We start from the raw sequence: 14,689 nt of genomic DNA, 5'->3' as shown, positions 1-14,689 counted from the left end.
AAAAATATTTGCAATGTTTTGCTGTCTTTAAGTCAGTAGGACAGAGAAAACCCAATAGAAAAACAGGCAAAAGAAATTATGCAAAAAACCTGAATGACTACATGAAAAAAAGAGTTCAATTTTCAGTTTTTAAGATATGCAAATAACTAAGGCTAATGGCCATATTTTAAATCTTTAGTTGTTTGATAATGCCTAATGGTGGGGATGTGGGAAACAGGTACTCTTCCTATCCTGTTAACAGAACATACTGGCACTATCTTTTTTTTTTTCTTTCTTGCATGGGCAGGAACTGGGAATCGAATCTGGGTCTCCGACATGGCAGGCGAGAATTCTGCCACTGAGCCACCATGGCACCACCCTGGCACTATCTTTTTAAAGAGCAACTTGGCAATGCTTATCAGTTTCAAAATGTGCTTATATGTTGACCCTATATTTCTAATTTTAGGAATCTATCTTGTAGCTGTACTCACACCAGGAATTCCACATCTAGGTATCCAATTCAAGACAAATGAAAACATATGACTATATAAGAACTTGTTGAATGCTCACAATGGCATTTTTCATAATCACCAAAAAAGTTAGAAACAATCCAAATGTCTTAACTGATAAAATGGACAAATGTGGTGTGCAAGATTCTTTGGCAATGAAAAGAAATTCTGATACATGCTATAACATGGATGAATTTTTTAAAAACATTCTAAGGGAAGGACAGACACAAAAAGCCACCATGTTATATGGTTCTATTTATCAGAAATGTCCAGAACAGCAAATCTAGAGAGGCAGAAAGTAGATTAGTAGCTGCCTGGGGCTCAGGGAGTTGGCGTGAAATGGGGAGTGAAGGCTAATGGGTTTAGGGTTTATTTTGTGGAATGATAAAAACATTCTTAAAATTAGATTATAGTAGGTTGCACAACTTTGTAAAGGTTGCACTAAAAACCCTTGAACTGTACACTATAAATGGGTAAATGTTACAATATATAAATTATATCCCCCAAAAGCTGTTAAAAAAAAAAACTCAGGCAGATTATTGTGGAAGTTTGCACTCTGGATGATACATTAAGATCTGACACAAGAAGATACTTAGTCTCGCTAACATAAAGTATCGAGTTATGCCACCTATGAGAAAATGGGCAGAGGGAGTAGGTAGCAACTAGCTCAAAGACCCTGAGTCCATGGAAGATACACAGACAAGATTCAAGGGAAATTATATGCTAAATACTGGACTTTCTGGGGGAATTATCTTTTATCAGCTTTTCAAAGGAATCAGTAATCAGAGAAAGGGTGAGTACCTTACAAAAGATAGATGACACACTGATCATCCTGGAGTCCACACAAATTTCTGTTCACTACTTAGTTTTTGATGACTGAATTGTACACTCAAAAATGGTTAAAATGGTTTTGTTATTTTACAATAAATAAAAGCATAATAAAAAATGTGTTTAAAAAAGGTGATAACTACAACACAAAATTCATTTCAGAGCTCCTTTAAATCCTACAAGCCAAACTGCTTAGATCTTTTCAGAAAACACCTTTCAAAAAGCAATCTAGAGGGGTGCAAGGGTAGTACAGTAGTAGAATTCTTGCCTGCCACGCAGGAGACCCAGGTTTGATTCCTGGTCCATACACTTCCCAAAAAAGCAAAGAAACCAACAAAAACAAACAAAATTCAACAAACGGAGCTGCATTAATGGGCTACTCACATGGAAAAAGAATGAAATGTGACCCTGATATACAGTAAACAAAAATAAATTTAAAAAAAGCAACCTATTTTTAATATATTATTAGTGGTTTAGGTTTGTTATTGTTTCTACTGCATTGTTTCAAGAAGCTCTTTTAACATTTTTATATTACACTTCATGCTCAATACAATTTTTCAAAATAAACATACCCAGAACTCACCTACCTAGAGCAATTTCCTTCCATAAACCCAAGTGTAGACAGCTCAGCCTTCCATGAAACAATGTAAACAATGAATCAGGCTGATACATCAAGGATATTACAATCACATGAAAAGCCAAAGAAACAAAGCAGCACATTTGCAATTATTCAAGAGGGCATGCTGACAGGACAGCAGTACCAGGAAGAGCCCTGGCTGGCCACTAAGAAAGTCTCCCTTCACGTGTCCATGACCTTGCCATGGGGGCTCATGCTGGGTGGCTTCTAGATGGCTTCCACCACAGTTTCTGCAAAGCTTTCTTTCTAGAGATTGCCTGTCTTTTAAAATTTAAGAAATAATGTTGTTTTGCTTCTGCTGACACTATTTACATCTGGCAATAATAAAACTTCTCTAGTGGGAGGGGAAGAACGAAGCCATAAATAATTGACACCATACACGCTGCACAAGGCTGGCTGTCAGATTCCTAGAGCTGTTCTAGAGCAAGGAAGAGATGAGAGTTAAGAGCCCAGTGTTCCATTACAACAGATTTCTGCTGAGAGAGGCACCTGGAGTCTCATTTATGTAAAATCCATAACTATAAAGCTCACTAGAATTACTATTCTGACCCATGCAAGGCCTGTCAAATAGGAATGATGCCAGAAATCACCACTTCCCAAACCTAGGATGCAGATGATGTTCAATAAAGCCAATCGTGATTAGTTTCTCAGTCAAGCAAGAAGGCTGATAAAAAGGTGTTATATGTCTGTGGATGCATTTCTTTAATCCAAATAGGCTCTAGTCACTTTTGCCGAGCTGAGAAAGTCTGCTTATATTGTTTCAAAACTCGATTCTTTCGACATGTTTTCCTAACTCAGAAACTTATAAAAGACAGAGAAAACGATGGGTAAAGGGATGCTCTTAAAACTTTTGAGTTTGAAATTGCATCGAAGTAAGAAATAGAGAATCTTCAAATATTGCTGGGTAATGCTTTATTTTTAAATGAAAGAACAAGTAGTTGCCAATCTCATTTTCCCAAAGACCAGCTTTGGCCCATTCTTTCTGTGACAGCAATAATGACTGGGAGCAAAGATCTAATTTTATGATAGACTATTAGGAGTTACAAACAAACAAACAAGACCCAATCTGAACTGAATACAGAGACACGAAGTCTCCTTGCTCCTGATCTGCAGAAATGTGCTAGAAAACAGCCATGACAGTCCCCCTGCAGCTAACCTGTTTTCTAAGATACAAGTATTTAATAAAATATCAAAGACAAGAGATGGATAATGTGTGAGGAACAAAAGATTTATTTGTATCAGTTTAAAGTGTCAACCCTCAAAACATTTTCTATGTCCATTTCACCCCTATTTTTAAGGGTCAAAGTCCACTAAAAATGCAGAAATCTATGTACTGCCTTACCATGCTAGTCAGGAAATATCCACTCTTTAAAAGATGCTGTAAAGACATCACAGTCTGCTGTATCAAAAACCTTTGAAGTCTCCTACGTGGGACATGAGATCCAGGGGTGAAAATCTCCCTGGCAGCGTGGAAGATCACTCTCAGGGATAAGCCTGGCCCTGGTACTGTGAGATCAACAATGCCATCCTGACCAAAAGGGGGAAAAGAAGTGTAACAAATAAGATATCAGTGGCTGAGAGAGTTCAAATAGAGTTGAGAGGCTACTCTGGAGGTCACTCTTAACATAAACTTTAGTTAGACATTGCTACCTATCACAACTTGCCAAAGCCCAACCAAAACCATTCCGGCCAATCCTAAAGAACACCTAGGGCATTATATAAGATTCTACAAACGTTCCATGCACTAGGGTAACTTTCCAGAAACCCACAACTTCTAGATAGGTCCCTGAACCAGATAAGTCCTGAAATGCAGATGGGCCAGCCTCTCCAGAACATCAAATAATTCCATCCTCCTATTCCACATTATCATTAGCCCCTTCCACCATGAAAGATCAAAGGTGATGGTGGAGTTATACAGAGAAGATAGGGTTTAATAAATGAGTATGATTGCTGAATCATCATATTGATATTTCTTTTAATCTTCAGTACCTTAGAGCAGTTAGAAGTAAAAACCTAAAATTGTGGAATTGTAACCCATATGAAACTCTGAAATCTGTTCTATAACTAATTGTTGGATGTACTTTGAAATTTATTGCTTTTTGAATATATGAAATTTTGCACAAAAAAAAAAAAGAAAAAAAAGGGAAGAAGTATAACAGAGAAGATAGGATTTAACATATGCGTATGACTGCTGAATCATTCTACTGATATTTCTTTTGGTCTCCAGAGTCTTAGAGCTTAGACTAGAAAAAACGAAAAATTGTGGAACTGTAAAATCGTATCAAACTTTAAAATCTGTTCTATAACTACTTGTTAAAACGTACTTGGAAATTTCTTTCTTTCTTTTATGTATGTTATATTTCACAATAAAAAAACTGTTAAAAAAATCTTAGAGAGGATTGTGGGAAGATGGCGGAGTAGGAAGCGACAAGGGTCAGTCCCTCCACCCAGTCACTGAACTGGCAGAAACTGCATTTTTAAACTCCAGAGTCTAGGGGGACACTGCGCAGCATCTGGGAGGAGTGGGAGGAAGGGGCTGTAAACTGAGGTAGTTCAAAGTTTAACCTTAGTGTTATTACTGTATAACTCTATGAATTTATATGTATTACACTTTGTGCATTTGTGTATAACATCTTATAAATTTATGTATGAAATTATGTAAAGTATGTAGAAAGCAGGAAGTAAAACAAAATGTCTGCAGTATCTGCTTGCCCCTGGTCATGTCCACATACCCTGCCCCCGGCCACGTCCACAGAACAGGGGTCCTCTGTGCATGTCCCATCTCAGACAAAATAAATTCCATACCTTTCCAGCGCTTACCACCCATTCCCATAGTAGCCCCCACCTTGCTTACTAGCCTATATAATCTGGAAACAAAAAATATTCGGGGCTCAGACTTTGGATGGGAGTCCTCTGAGACTGCCAGCAATAAAAGTTTTGTCCACTTCTCAGAGGCTCCGGTGCTTTCTTGGGTGTTGTTCAGAGTTTGCCACTGCTACAAACTACCATAAATACAGTGAATTTCACCCTCTCCGCAGTGGCTGCCACCCCCCATCTCTCAGCCCTTACATGGGCAGTGGTGGGGCTTGGAGCTTGGGGGCCCAGGAGCTGGCTCCACTTGCTGCTTCCAGGTGGACATAAAGACCAAGTCCTCCAACCTCAGTGATGTGTGCTCTAATTTCTGATCTCTGCTTGCCTTTGATCAACTACTTCAGATAGCTGAGTGACCAGCTCTGAGGGCAGTCATGCTCCAACCTCCCTTGACAAAGGCAGTATAGACACCTAAATAACACTGACCTTCTTCAAAACGTGAGAAAACAATGAAAAGCCTGCATTAACCCTTCAAGCGCTGAGTCAAGAAAACACAACCTCAAAAGCCATAGATGCTCTTGGTGCCCTGCTGGCAACTTCCCCAGACCTCCACAATGGGTGTGTGTGTGTGTGTGTGTGTGTTTGTGTACAGCCAGCTTGTGCTCCCACTGCCTACAGATTTAATAAATGTTTCAATCATGCATATAAACCCATTATATGCATGTTAAACCTGTGGAATCTTTTCCCACAGATGGGCTACTCCTTTTTAGAGATTTCCCTGTAGGGCACAATCCTGGGTGGGGTCAAGCAAGAGGGAACCAGCTTAAAGGGCTTCAGAGGCCCTGGTTCTCCCCTGGGATAAGCCAACACACCAGTTCACACTGTTTTTCTTACATAGATCACATCCTCCAGCCAACATGTTAGAAAAGAGGCTTTTTTAGAAGACTTGGTAAACATTAGAAGGCAATTCTAAGGGACAAGAAAGAAGTAAACGCTAAGAAATCTAGACAGGAACCACGAGTCAGGGATCCTCTTGAAGGGGCCTCAGAGCCTGTCTTTGGGGGTGTGACAACAAAGGTATTTTTTTTGCTCTGCTGATGAAGTTGGGGGTAAGGGGTGGAGGTGAGCCCTGGAGCACTTGGAGGCTTTCCTGAAAAGAGAAGAGAAGACCAAATGTCTGAGGCCTAAGATCTCCAGAATTTCTAGTAACCCACATAAAGACACGACTTTTCCCCTGTGTCTTCATTTTATGTGAACAGGAAGCACCGATGACTACATTTGCTCACCACTATATCTGCAGCCTTAGAGCTGAAAGATATATTTACTCTTCATCCTCCACTGGAATGTATTTGTTTTGAGGGCAGGGACTTGGCCAATACTGTAGCAAGCAAGGATGGCAATCTTGTAATGCTCAGGATGCAAATACTGGAATTGTCAATAAAGAGGAAGCCCTGTTTCCTCAAGTTTCATGCTTATGTAGATAATTAAAATGATAAAGATTAAATATCTCCCTGAACCCATATGCCATAGTGACCAATTACAAGAACAATATTGTGAATATTGAACTCCTTAATTGCCTAATACAAGGTTCTTAACCTTGTCAGGGCCATGGGTAGGCCTTAGGTCTGCTCAAAACGTTACATATGGTGGGGGAATAGTTATAAGCCAAAGATCAGAAAAAGACTAGTACCAAAAACATATAAAGAACTCTCAAAACTCAATAATAAAAAAATAGGCAAGCTAAAAATACATGGAGAGACATTTCACGGAAGAAGATAAACAGATGGCAAATAAGCAGATAAGAGGTGTTCAATATCATTAGCCATTAGGGAAATGGAAACAAAAACCTCAGTGAGATACCCTGAATACCTACCAGAATGGCTAAGATAAACAACAGTGATGCCAGCACATGCTGGCAAAGATGGAAAACTGGTTCACTCTTAACATTGCTGGTGGGAATGTAAACAGTACTGCTACTCTGGAAAACAGTCTAGCTATTTCTTAAGAAAGTAAACATGCAACTACTATATGACCCAGCAATTATACTCCTGGGCATTTACTCCAGAGAAATGAAGATTCAAATCCACACCAATTCTGTATGTGGATGTCTGCAACAGCTTTATTTATAACAGCCCAAACTGGAATCAGCCCGGACGCCCCTCGATAGAGAACTGTTAAATCTGGTACATGTATACCATAGAACACGATTTGGCCATAAAAAGAACAAACTGCCGACACATGTAAAACATAGATGCATTTCCAGGGGGTGATGCAGACTGAAAAAAGCTAATCTTCAAAGGTTACGTATTTCCATTTATATATATATTTTATATAAGATTCAAGGAAACAGAGAAGGACATATTCATCGTTGCCAGAGTTTAGCTTGGGAGACGGCAGAATGAAGGGAAGACAGGAAGGACTGCCCTCCATGGTATGGAAGTGTTAGGTATCCTGATTTCCGTGGCGGACACAAGAACCTCCGCAGGCATCAAATCCATATCACACTCAAGACATAACCTTTGAAACTACGGAACTCTGAATCATGAACAAACCAGGTGGACTGTACCCACATCCACATCCTGGTTGTGATATCATACTATAGTTCTGCAAAATGCTACCACTGGGGGAAACAGGAGGCAAGTGAGGTACACGGGACTCTTCAATTATCTCAATTCAGAAAAAAACAGTTTTGTGTGCAGAGAGTCCGAAGTCTGCCCTCCTAGTCTGCAGCACTTCTATTAATTCAGCAAGGACCACACTGCACTGTTAGGTTCATACATATATAATCTCTAATCCTGACAACCATTTTACGGTTAGGTTTATTCTTGTTGCAAAAAGAGAAAGAAACTGAGGCCAGCGGTGAAGTAATCCATCTAAAGTCCCACAACAAGTGTCCGAGCTAGAAGCCAAAAGCCACATTCCCTGTGCTGGTTCCTATCACCTCTGACAGGCAGGCTACCTGAATGCCATGAAATGACAAGTGAAAGTAATAATTTTCACAGGAGTTGTAAAATTTCTAATTATCCAGAAGCCCTTTATAACAGAAACCTGAACGGTTTAAATGGCATTAAAAAAGGAGATGTTACAGAAGAATACATATAATACGATACTGTGATTTTAAAAGAAAACCCACAAAACAAGGATATTTCTACACGGATATTTACATATGCAAATACACAGAAAAAGACCCAGAAAGAAAAAATACAAATTGCTAACAGTTGTCATTCCTTGGTGAGACTAAGATGGAAGAAGAGTATTGGTCAAGGGGTATTTAAACTTTAACCAATGTTTGAATTTAAGAAAACATTCAAATTCAAGTATAAATTGTCATTTTTTTTTTAAGAAGGGGAAAAATAAAGCAAACACTTACTGCATTCATAGATCTGTTCCAGCTTATCCACAGAAGAAAGGGAGAAAAATTTATAACCGGACTTACTACCAACAGCTAGGGACCTGCAAAAAAAGCCAAATTCAGAAATAAGAGCTGATTATGTGTAGACAGTGTAATGTACAAACTCACTCCCATGTTACCAAATAATAATCACCAAAATTACTGCAGAAATAATTTCATGTAGATTGTACCATCTGCATGGAAGCCAAGTGTAAAAGAAGGACAAGGTGGCAGATAAAGACACCACAACCCAGCCAGGAAAACATGAATGCAGATAAAGTAAACACTGACAATAGTTTCTCATTTAAAACCTATTAATCTATAGGAGTTGGAGACATAAATGAAAGTAACCCCCCTAAATTAGTGATTTCCTCAACACCAACTGGGAGTCCTGAGATGGTCTGATATACACGCAGGGCGTGTGTGGGAATTGGAGAGGAAAGGTAAGTAAACTGGCCTTCTAAGATTCTGAGCAGAGAGGTTTATGGCCTAGGTGATGATGCTGTCATCTGTCCCACATTTCAGGAAGACCTTCAACAGTTACAACTCAGTCCTGCAGGCTGTGCTGTCTGCACAGGGAGATGGACATAAAACAGCCCACAGAGCTGCCCGGGAATCTAGACTCAGAACTCAGAAGACCATGGAGGTGGCCTGGAAGGAACAAGCAAAGGCCCCATTTTGAGAGCCACATGTTTATGGTTCTATGGCCTTCACCCAACACCCTACTGTGGCCAAGAGGCTGGAGGTCCCTCAAGAGCCCTCTCGATCCTCCAAGCCTGAGGACCTGAGACACTAGAGGAAATGAAGACTTGATCAGATCACCACTCTGCAGAACAGTCTGAAGCCAGGAAAGCAAAAACAAGAAAAAAGCATGGCAGAAAGCACCAGAAAGGATGACAGAAGAAAGCAGAAAGCAGTGGATATGAGAAGATTCAGGTACTGGGAGCCATTTTTGTTTTTAAAGTATGGAAGAACAACAGAACAAATAGAGGCAAAGACAGAAGAAGAAAACTGAAGAAAAGGGAAAATGCAGACAGACTCTTCGAGTATTTGTCCTCCAAGGTCAGAGCAGAGCTACATTCATGGTTGTTGTATCTTCTGAAAACTTGACACTTCCAACCTTTCATTCACACATATAGAGAAGTATATTCCAAGAAGGGAGGTGCTATAGGCACGATTAATTTTTGTAATTACGTTGGCTCATCTTAGAATTATAACAGAAAAGAAAAAACCAAAACAAAACTTCTACCAGCTCACATAATTTCTCATTTAAAAAAAATACCTTCCCTACGCCAAGTTAATTATACCAATGAAGTGCAAGCAGGTATTGTCACCTGTAAACATTTTGAAAAGTAATAAAAGAACCAACAAAAATATAAGAATATCCAGAAAGGATGAAAATAAAATAAAATCTCAGTAACCCAGAACTTTGGGGTAAATGGTGTCCAGGAAAACCTGTTTTCCAGATAGCTAAAAGGGCTGCTATTTTGAGCACTAAAACCTCCCCCCTCCCACCCCCCGCTATTTTGGATGAAAATTCATTTTTAAACTGTATCCTCTCCTACCTTCTTAAAAAAGAGGAAGGCAAATCTTAACATTTTTCTAGACTCATCATTTAACAACTTACTATATACTGTCACAGCACAGAGGTCCTCTCAAACTTCACCAAGGAGTAATGGCTTTTGTCTTCTACATCAAATGGCCAGTCTGTAGTGCTGAGTTTCTAAAAATATCTTCCCACCTTCTGCTTGCTGACAGTTGTCACTTTTCCTTATGGCCATCCTACCCTTATTAACAGACCCTCTCCTCTTCCTTTGTAGTTTCTTGTTGACTTAGAAACCATAGCACCAACCTTACTAGCATTAGGAATCAAATAAACTTAGACAGGGCCTCTCTCATGGGCAAAATTAATGAGCTTTAGTATTTGATTATTGAGGGTTAGATATTCAGGCTCTTGGCTGTGCTTCCAACAGGTAGGAGTTGTTAAAAATGGTCTTTGTCAATCAAGCAGAAATGTTCTTCCAGATATTCAGAAACTGGGATTATTAATACCTCAACTAGAATGTTAATCTCAAAAATCTGATTGTGTCTCCCTATTGGTGAGAAATTTAAACACATAACACCAATAATTTTTTATATGGATATTTACTTTATCAATGGTAGAAATTTCACAAGGATGATATTAAAACATAAATAGGTTTGAGATTTTTATCCCAAATACCAATCAATAAATGAGGTGTCACAAAGGCCCCTCTTAGGAGATTCTGGTCTTAATTTTGTCTCATGATAGCTTGACCATAAAATGGCAGACAAATCAGTGGGAAAGGTAGAGCAACATATATTAAGTATGAGATTTCCCCCTCGTAAATCATCCCGTTTCCCAATAAATGTAAATGTGGCAAGTTCCTTTTCTGAATCAACATAGTAGGACCTAGGTTCTCTGTTGCTCCTAATTTAGGATTTGGTCTCCTTTATCACTTGTGGGTTCTTTTTCTTTAGAAATTCCTTTCTTAAAAAGGAATTCTTTAGAAAGGAAGACATCTGAATGGCCCCTCCCTCAGTGCCTTATCGCCTCACAGCACAGCCCTAAGGCCTTTCACACTTAGTACCTGCCAGAGAAGACATGTCTTCGCCCCAAACCCAGCCCCTCTGATTATTCACCCGTCATGTTATCAATACTCATCCAGAACCCAAGCCAGAAATTTGGGAGTCACTTTGATTCCTTCCTTGAAATCAAATTCATCCTGCACATCCCATGGGTTACACCAAGTTCTGAGGCCTAACCAGGACTTCCCACTGGCCACTGCTGTGGGGCAACCTCCTCCTAAGTGACCCCCTGCCCTCCTCAAATGTAGCCTCCACACAGCAGGACGAATGACCTAAAATTAAAGATTAAAGGAGCCTTAAAAGCCATCTACTCCCAAATCCTCAATTCACAGAACTGAGGAAAAAGGAGAAAGAAGTGACCTTTTCAAAGTAAAAGAAAGCAATAAATTCAAACAAGGTCCTTCCTACTGTCTCACATCTCTATAATTTTTCTGGACACTAGCAATATCAATTCTGAAAACAGAAGCCTTGGAAGGCCAAGTCTCTCTTTCCACCCTTTCAGAAATGTAGTTTGAAAGAGGCATCGCCAAATCACTAACTTCCAACAAACCAAGTGACGTCCACTGGGAGAATTCAGTCTCTGATATCTCCTTTGAAGACTCAACCAATATTCTGCCCCTTGGCAGTCCATTAACTTAAATGTCAAAAAGCCAAAACTTCCTCCCAGATAAGCCTTTCAAGTTATTTTCAAAAACTAGGATTGGGACTAACCACGGACACCCCAGTTAACAGTTGAAATGGCCTGGGCCAGCTGTTCTTGACGCATTCACTGCTTTAGTTGAAAGACACAAATAAAAGAGATGGTAGAAAGGAGATAGAACTTATTCAAACTTTATGGAAAGAATCATGAAAAACAGAATATTTGAATTCATATTGCCAGTTCATAAGGAACAGTAGGATGGATAATACAATAATTTTTCTGATGTTAGCATTTAAAAGTCAAAAGCAAAAGTGAAATTCCTATATAATAAACATATATTCAACTAACTGCATTGGCTTCCAAATTTTCTCTTTTAGTACAGTGATTATGGATTCTAGATCAACATTCCTTGTCTCACTAAAAATTGTGCTCCTGAAATTCTAGAAATGGGGAAGGAGGGAAGAGCATAAACCATAAAACCTTTCTACAGGAACTTTTGTTTGTCTGTTTAACATAAATCTGTTTTAAACATATTATGCTGTTCTTTTAATCCAATAAATTTTCATAAAATCCTAATTTATATTCAGATTATATAAAGTTCACTTGGCAAGTCAGAATCATGAAACAGAAATCTTCCCTTGAACTAATACCTCAGTCTCATGGGGGACAGGGGAAGAACATGATTTCCAAGTGTGACAAGGTCCTAATTCAGGCCAACCAGGGTAACGTTCTTCTAGGAGATAGGAAACTTGGTGGCCTATTTGAGATAGCAGAAAAAGAGAACGCTTTTGTATATTTGATTTCTTTCCAATACAAATAACATATAAGTAGTAAAAAGCTGAAAGATTAGGTTTGGAAAATGTTTTGAAAATTCTCTAATTTATACAGGGCATTAAAAAATATATACTATTACTCTTTCTAACCAATTTAAAAATACTAAGGGCTTAAAAATCAAATCACAGTTGTTTGAAATTTCCAGTATTAATATAATAGAGTCTATTCCAATTATAACAAACTCCAACAGATTGCCTGAAATGTTTTTGTCATATTGGCTTTTGGCTTATAGAATATTCCAGTCTTTGGCAGTTCTACCTCTAAAGATTACTGTCATTATTATGATTTGTAAATCCATTGTCCTCAGGCTCCTGCCCTGGGGCACAGTGGAAAGCGCGTGAGAACAGAATTCAGGAGACTGAGTCTAGTCCTGTCCCCACTCCACTAGTAACCAACTACACCACTCAGGCACAGCTCTTTTCTGAACTTCAGAAAAACCTTTCCGAACTTCAGTTTCCTTATCTGTAATTGGATTAAGGGACCTGCTTCCTTCCAACTCTCAATCCTGCCCTCTGGGCAACTGTCTTCCACTAAACTCTCAACTCTGAGAAGGTACTGTATACCACCAAATTGGGATTTGCCATTCTACAATTAACTTTTAACTTAAAAATAAAAAAGTCTCATTTTTTTCCTTTGCTGATGCCATTCTGCTAGTTAAAACTCAACCCAACCACCAACTTGTCTGTATGAAGCCAAAGACCCACTCCTCCTCTCTTACATCACTTCCTCTTACTCACTTCCCAAGATGGCTCTCCTCTTTCTCAGTCCCACAACTCATCCTTCTTAGCAAACCTCATCTATCAACTATCCTTGCTGGTCATCAGTGGCAGCCTCGGGAGAACTGGCTTCAACCCATTTCATTTTGGGCAAACAGTGGTCCAAGTCCATGTGTTGGCATCAAGGTCCTCTCTTTCCCTAAGGACGGGCATCCCCCGAAGCACCAAGACTCCTCAGGCACTGCCTTGTAACGTCCCCCTTGGCTCAGTTTCTGCCTAGGTCAGAGGCCAGGATTATTGCTAAATTTGTTTCTTGCCAGGAGAAGACATGAAAGTTACCTGTCAAAAAGAACAGCGAGAAAGGAAGAGGACATAAATGCGGGGGAAAGGGCCCCAAGATGAGGAGACAGGATAAGGGCCCAAAGAGAAACAAGAGTGGGAAGGAGAGCTGAGGGGGGACAAAAGAGGGAGGGGGCACAGAAGAGGGAGGGGGACAGAAGAGGGAAGGGGCGCAGAAGAGGGAGGGGGCGCAGAAGAGGAAAGGGGCCAGAAGAGGGAGGGGGCCAGAAGAGGGAGGGGGCAGAAGAGGGAAGGGGGCAGAAGAGGGAAGGGGGCAGAAGAGGGAAGGGGGCAGAAGAGGGAGGGGACCAGAAGAGGGAAGGGGGCAGAAGGGGGGGGGCCAGAAGAGGGAGGGGGCCAGAAGAGGGAGGGGGGCAGAAGAGGGAAGGGGCAGAAGAGGGAGGGGGCCAGAAGAGGGAGGGGGCAGAAGAGGGAAGGGGCAGAAGAGGGAGGGGGGACAGAAGAGGGAGGGGGGCAGAAGAGGGAGGGGGCAGAAGAGGGAGGGGGGACAGAAGAGGGAGGGGGGCAGAAGAGGGAAGGGGCAGAAGAGGGAAGGGGGCAGAAGGAAGCAACCTACCCCCACTTCTCCAGGGGTGGACAAGACAAGGCAAGCCATAAAGTTCGGACCCAATTGTGCAAGAAGCGAAGTTTGAGAAAAGAAATCCTCCCCGTAAGCAGGCAAAATATACACCTCTCTCCATCCCTTCTCCCGCTAGGAGACAGCAGGATCCGGGGCGGGGCGGGAGGGTCCCACTGCGCGGCGCCCTTCCCCCCATGGCCCGCGCTCGGCCCAGGGACGCCCCCAGCCCGCGCGGGCCTGCGAGAAGGCCGGGCCTCCGACCCGCCTCGGCTCGCCCGGCCCCGGCCCCGGCCCCGGCCCCGTCCCCGGCCCCGGCCCCGGCCGCGCCTTACGTGTTGTCCTGGTTGAAGTTGGCGAAGAGCAGCTGGCCGGAGCCGGCCTCACCGCTCTGACTGGCCAGGTTCATGGCTGGGCCGCGTGGCGGTCGGGTCGGCCCGGCCGGGGGCTCACGCGCGGGAGGGCGGGTCGGGCCGCGCTCAGGGTCGAAGCCCGGCCCGGGTCGCCGCCTCGACCGCCACCTCTCGCTGCTCTAGGATCAACCGCCGCCTCATCCCGACCCCGCTCTTGTTTATGCTCCTGAGCCGGGCCCCCTGCGCGCCTGCGCGGCCCCGCCCCCTCCGCGCCCGGCTTACCAGTGCGCACGCGTACTGCGGAGGTCCCGCCCCCGTCGCCTCCAGCTCTGTCCAGGGTTCCCGTCGAACACGCACGCGTCGGGGGGCGCGCCCGGCGCAGCTTGCTGGCGTGTCGGCGGCGCGCGCGTGCGCGTGGGGAGGCTAGGCAAGCGCGTGCGCTCTGGCTAGCACCTGGAATATTGCATT

General features: G+C 42.1%; 1 protein-coding gene across 1 annotated transcript in view; it reads right to left on the bottom strand.

The window, feature by feature from the left end:
• Positions 1 to 14,482, bottom strand: part of WIPI2 (WD repeat domain, phosphoinositide interacting 2) — a 34,977-nt gene extending 20,495 nt beyond the window's left edge. The window contains exons 1-2 of the mRNA XM_077140506.1: positions 14,204 to 14,482; positions 8,135 to 8,217 (exon numbers count right to left, since the gene is read on the bottom strand). Coding sequence (XP_076996621.1) covers positions 8,135 to 8,217; positions 14,204 to 14,277 — 157 coding nt within the window. The 5' untranslated portion in view covers positions 14,278 to 14,482. The remainder of the gene's footprint in view (positions 1 to 8,134; positions 8,218 to 14,203) is intronic.
• Between the last annotated feature and the right edge of the window lie 207 nt (positions 14,483 to 14,689).

The sequence above is a fragment of the Tamandua tetradactyla genome, chromosome 23 (genome assembly GCF_023851605.1).
Source record: "Tamandua tetradactyla isolate mTamTet1 chromosome 23, mTamTet1.pri, whole genome shotgun sequence".
In the NCBI taxonomy this organism is placed as follows: Eukaryota; Metazoa; Chordata; class Mammalia; order Pilosa; family Myrmecophagidae; genus Tamandua; species Tamandua tetradactyla.
The sequence above is the reverse complement of the archived record's forward strand: the minus strand, read 5'-3'. Positions and strand labels throughout refer to the sequence as shown.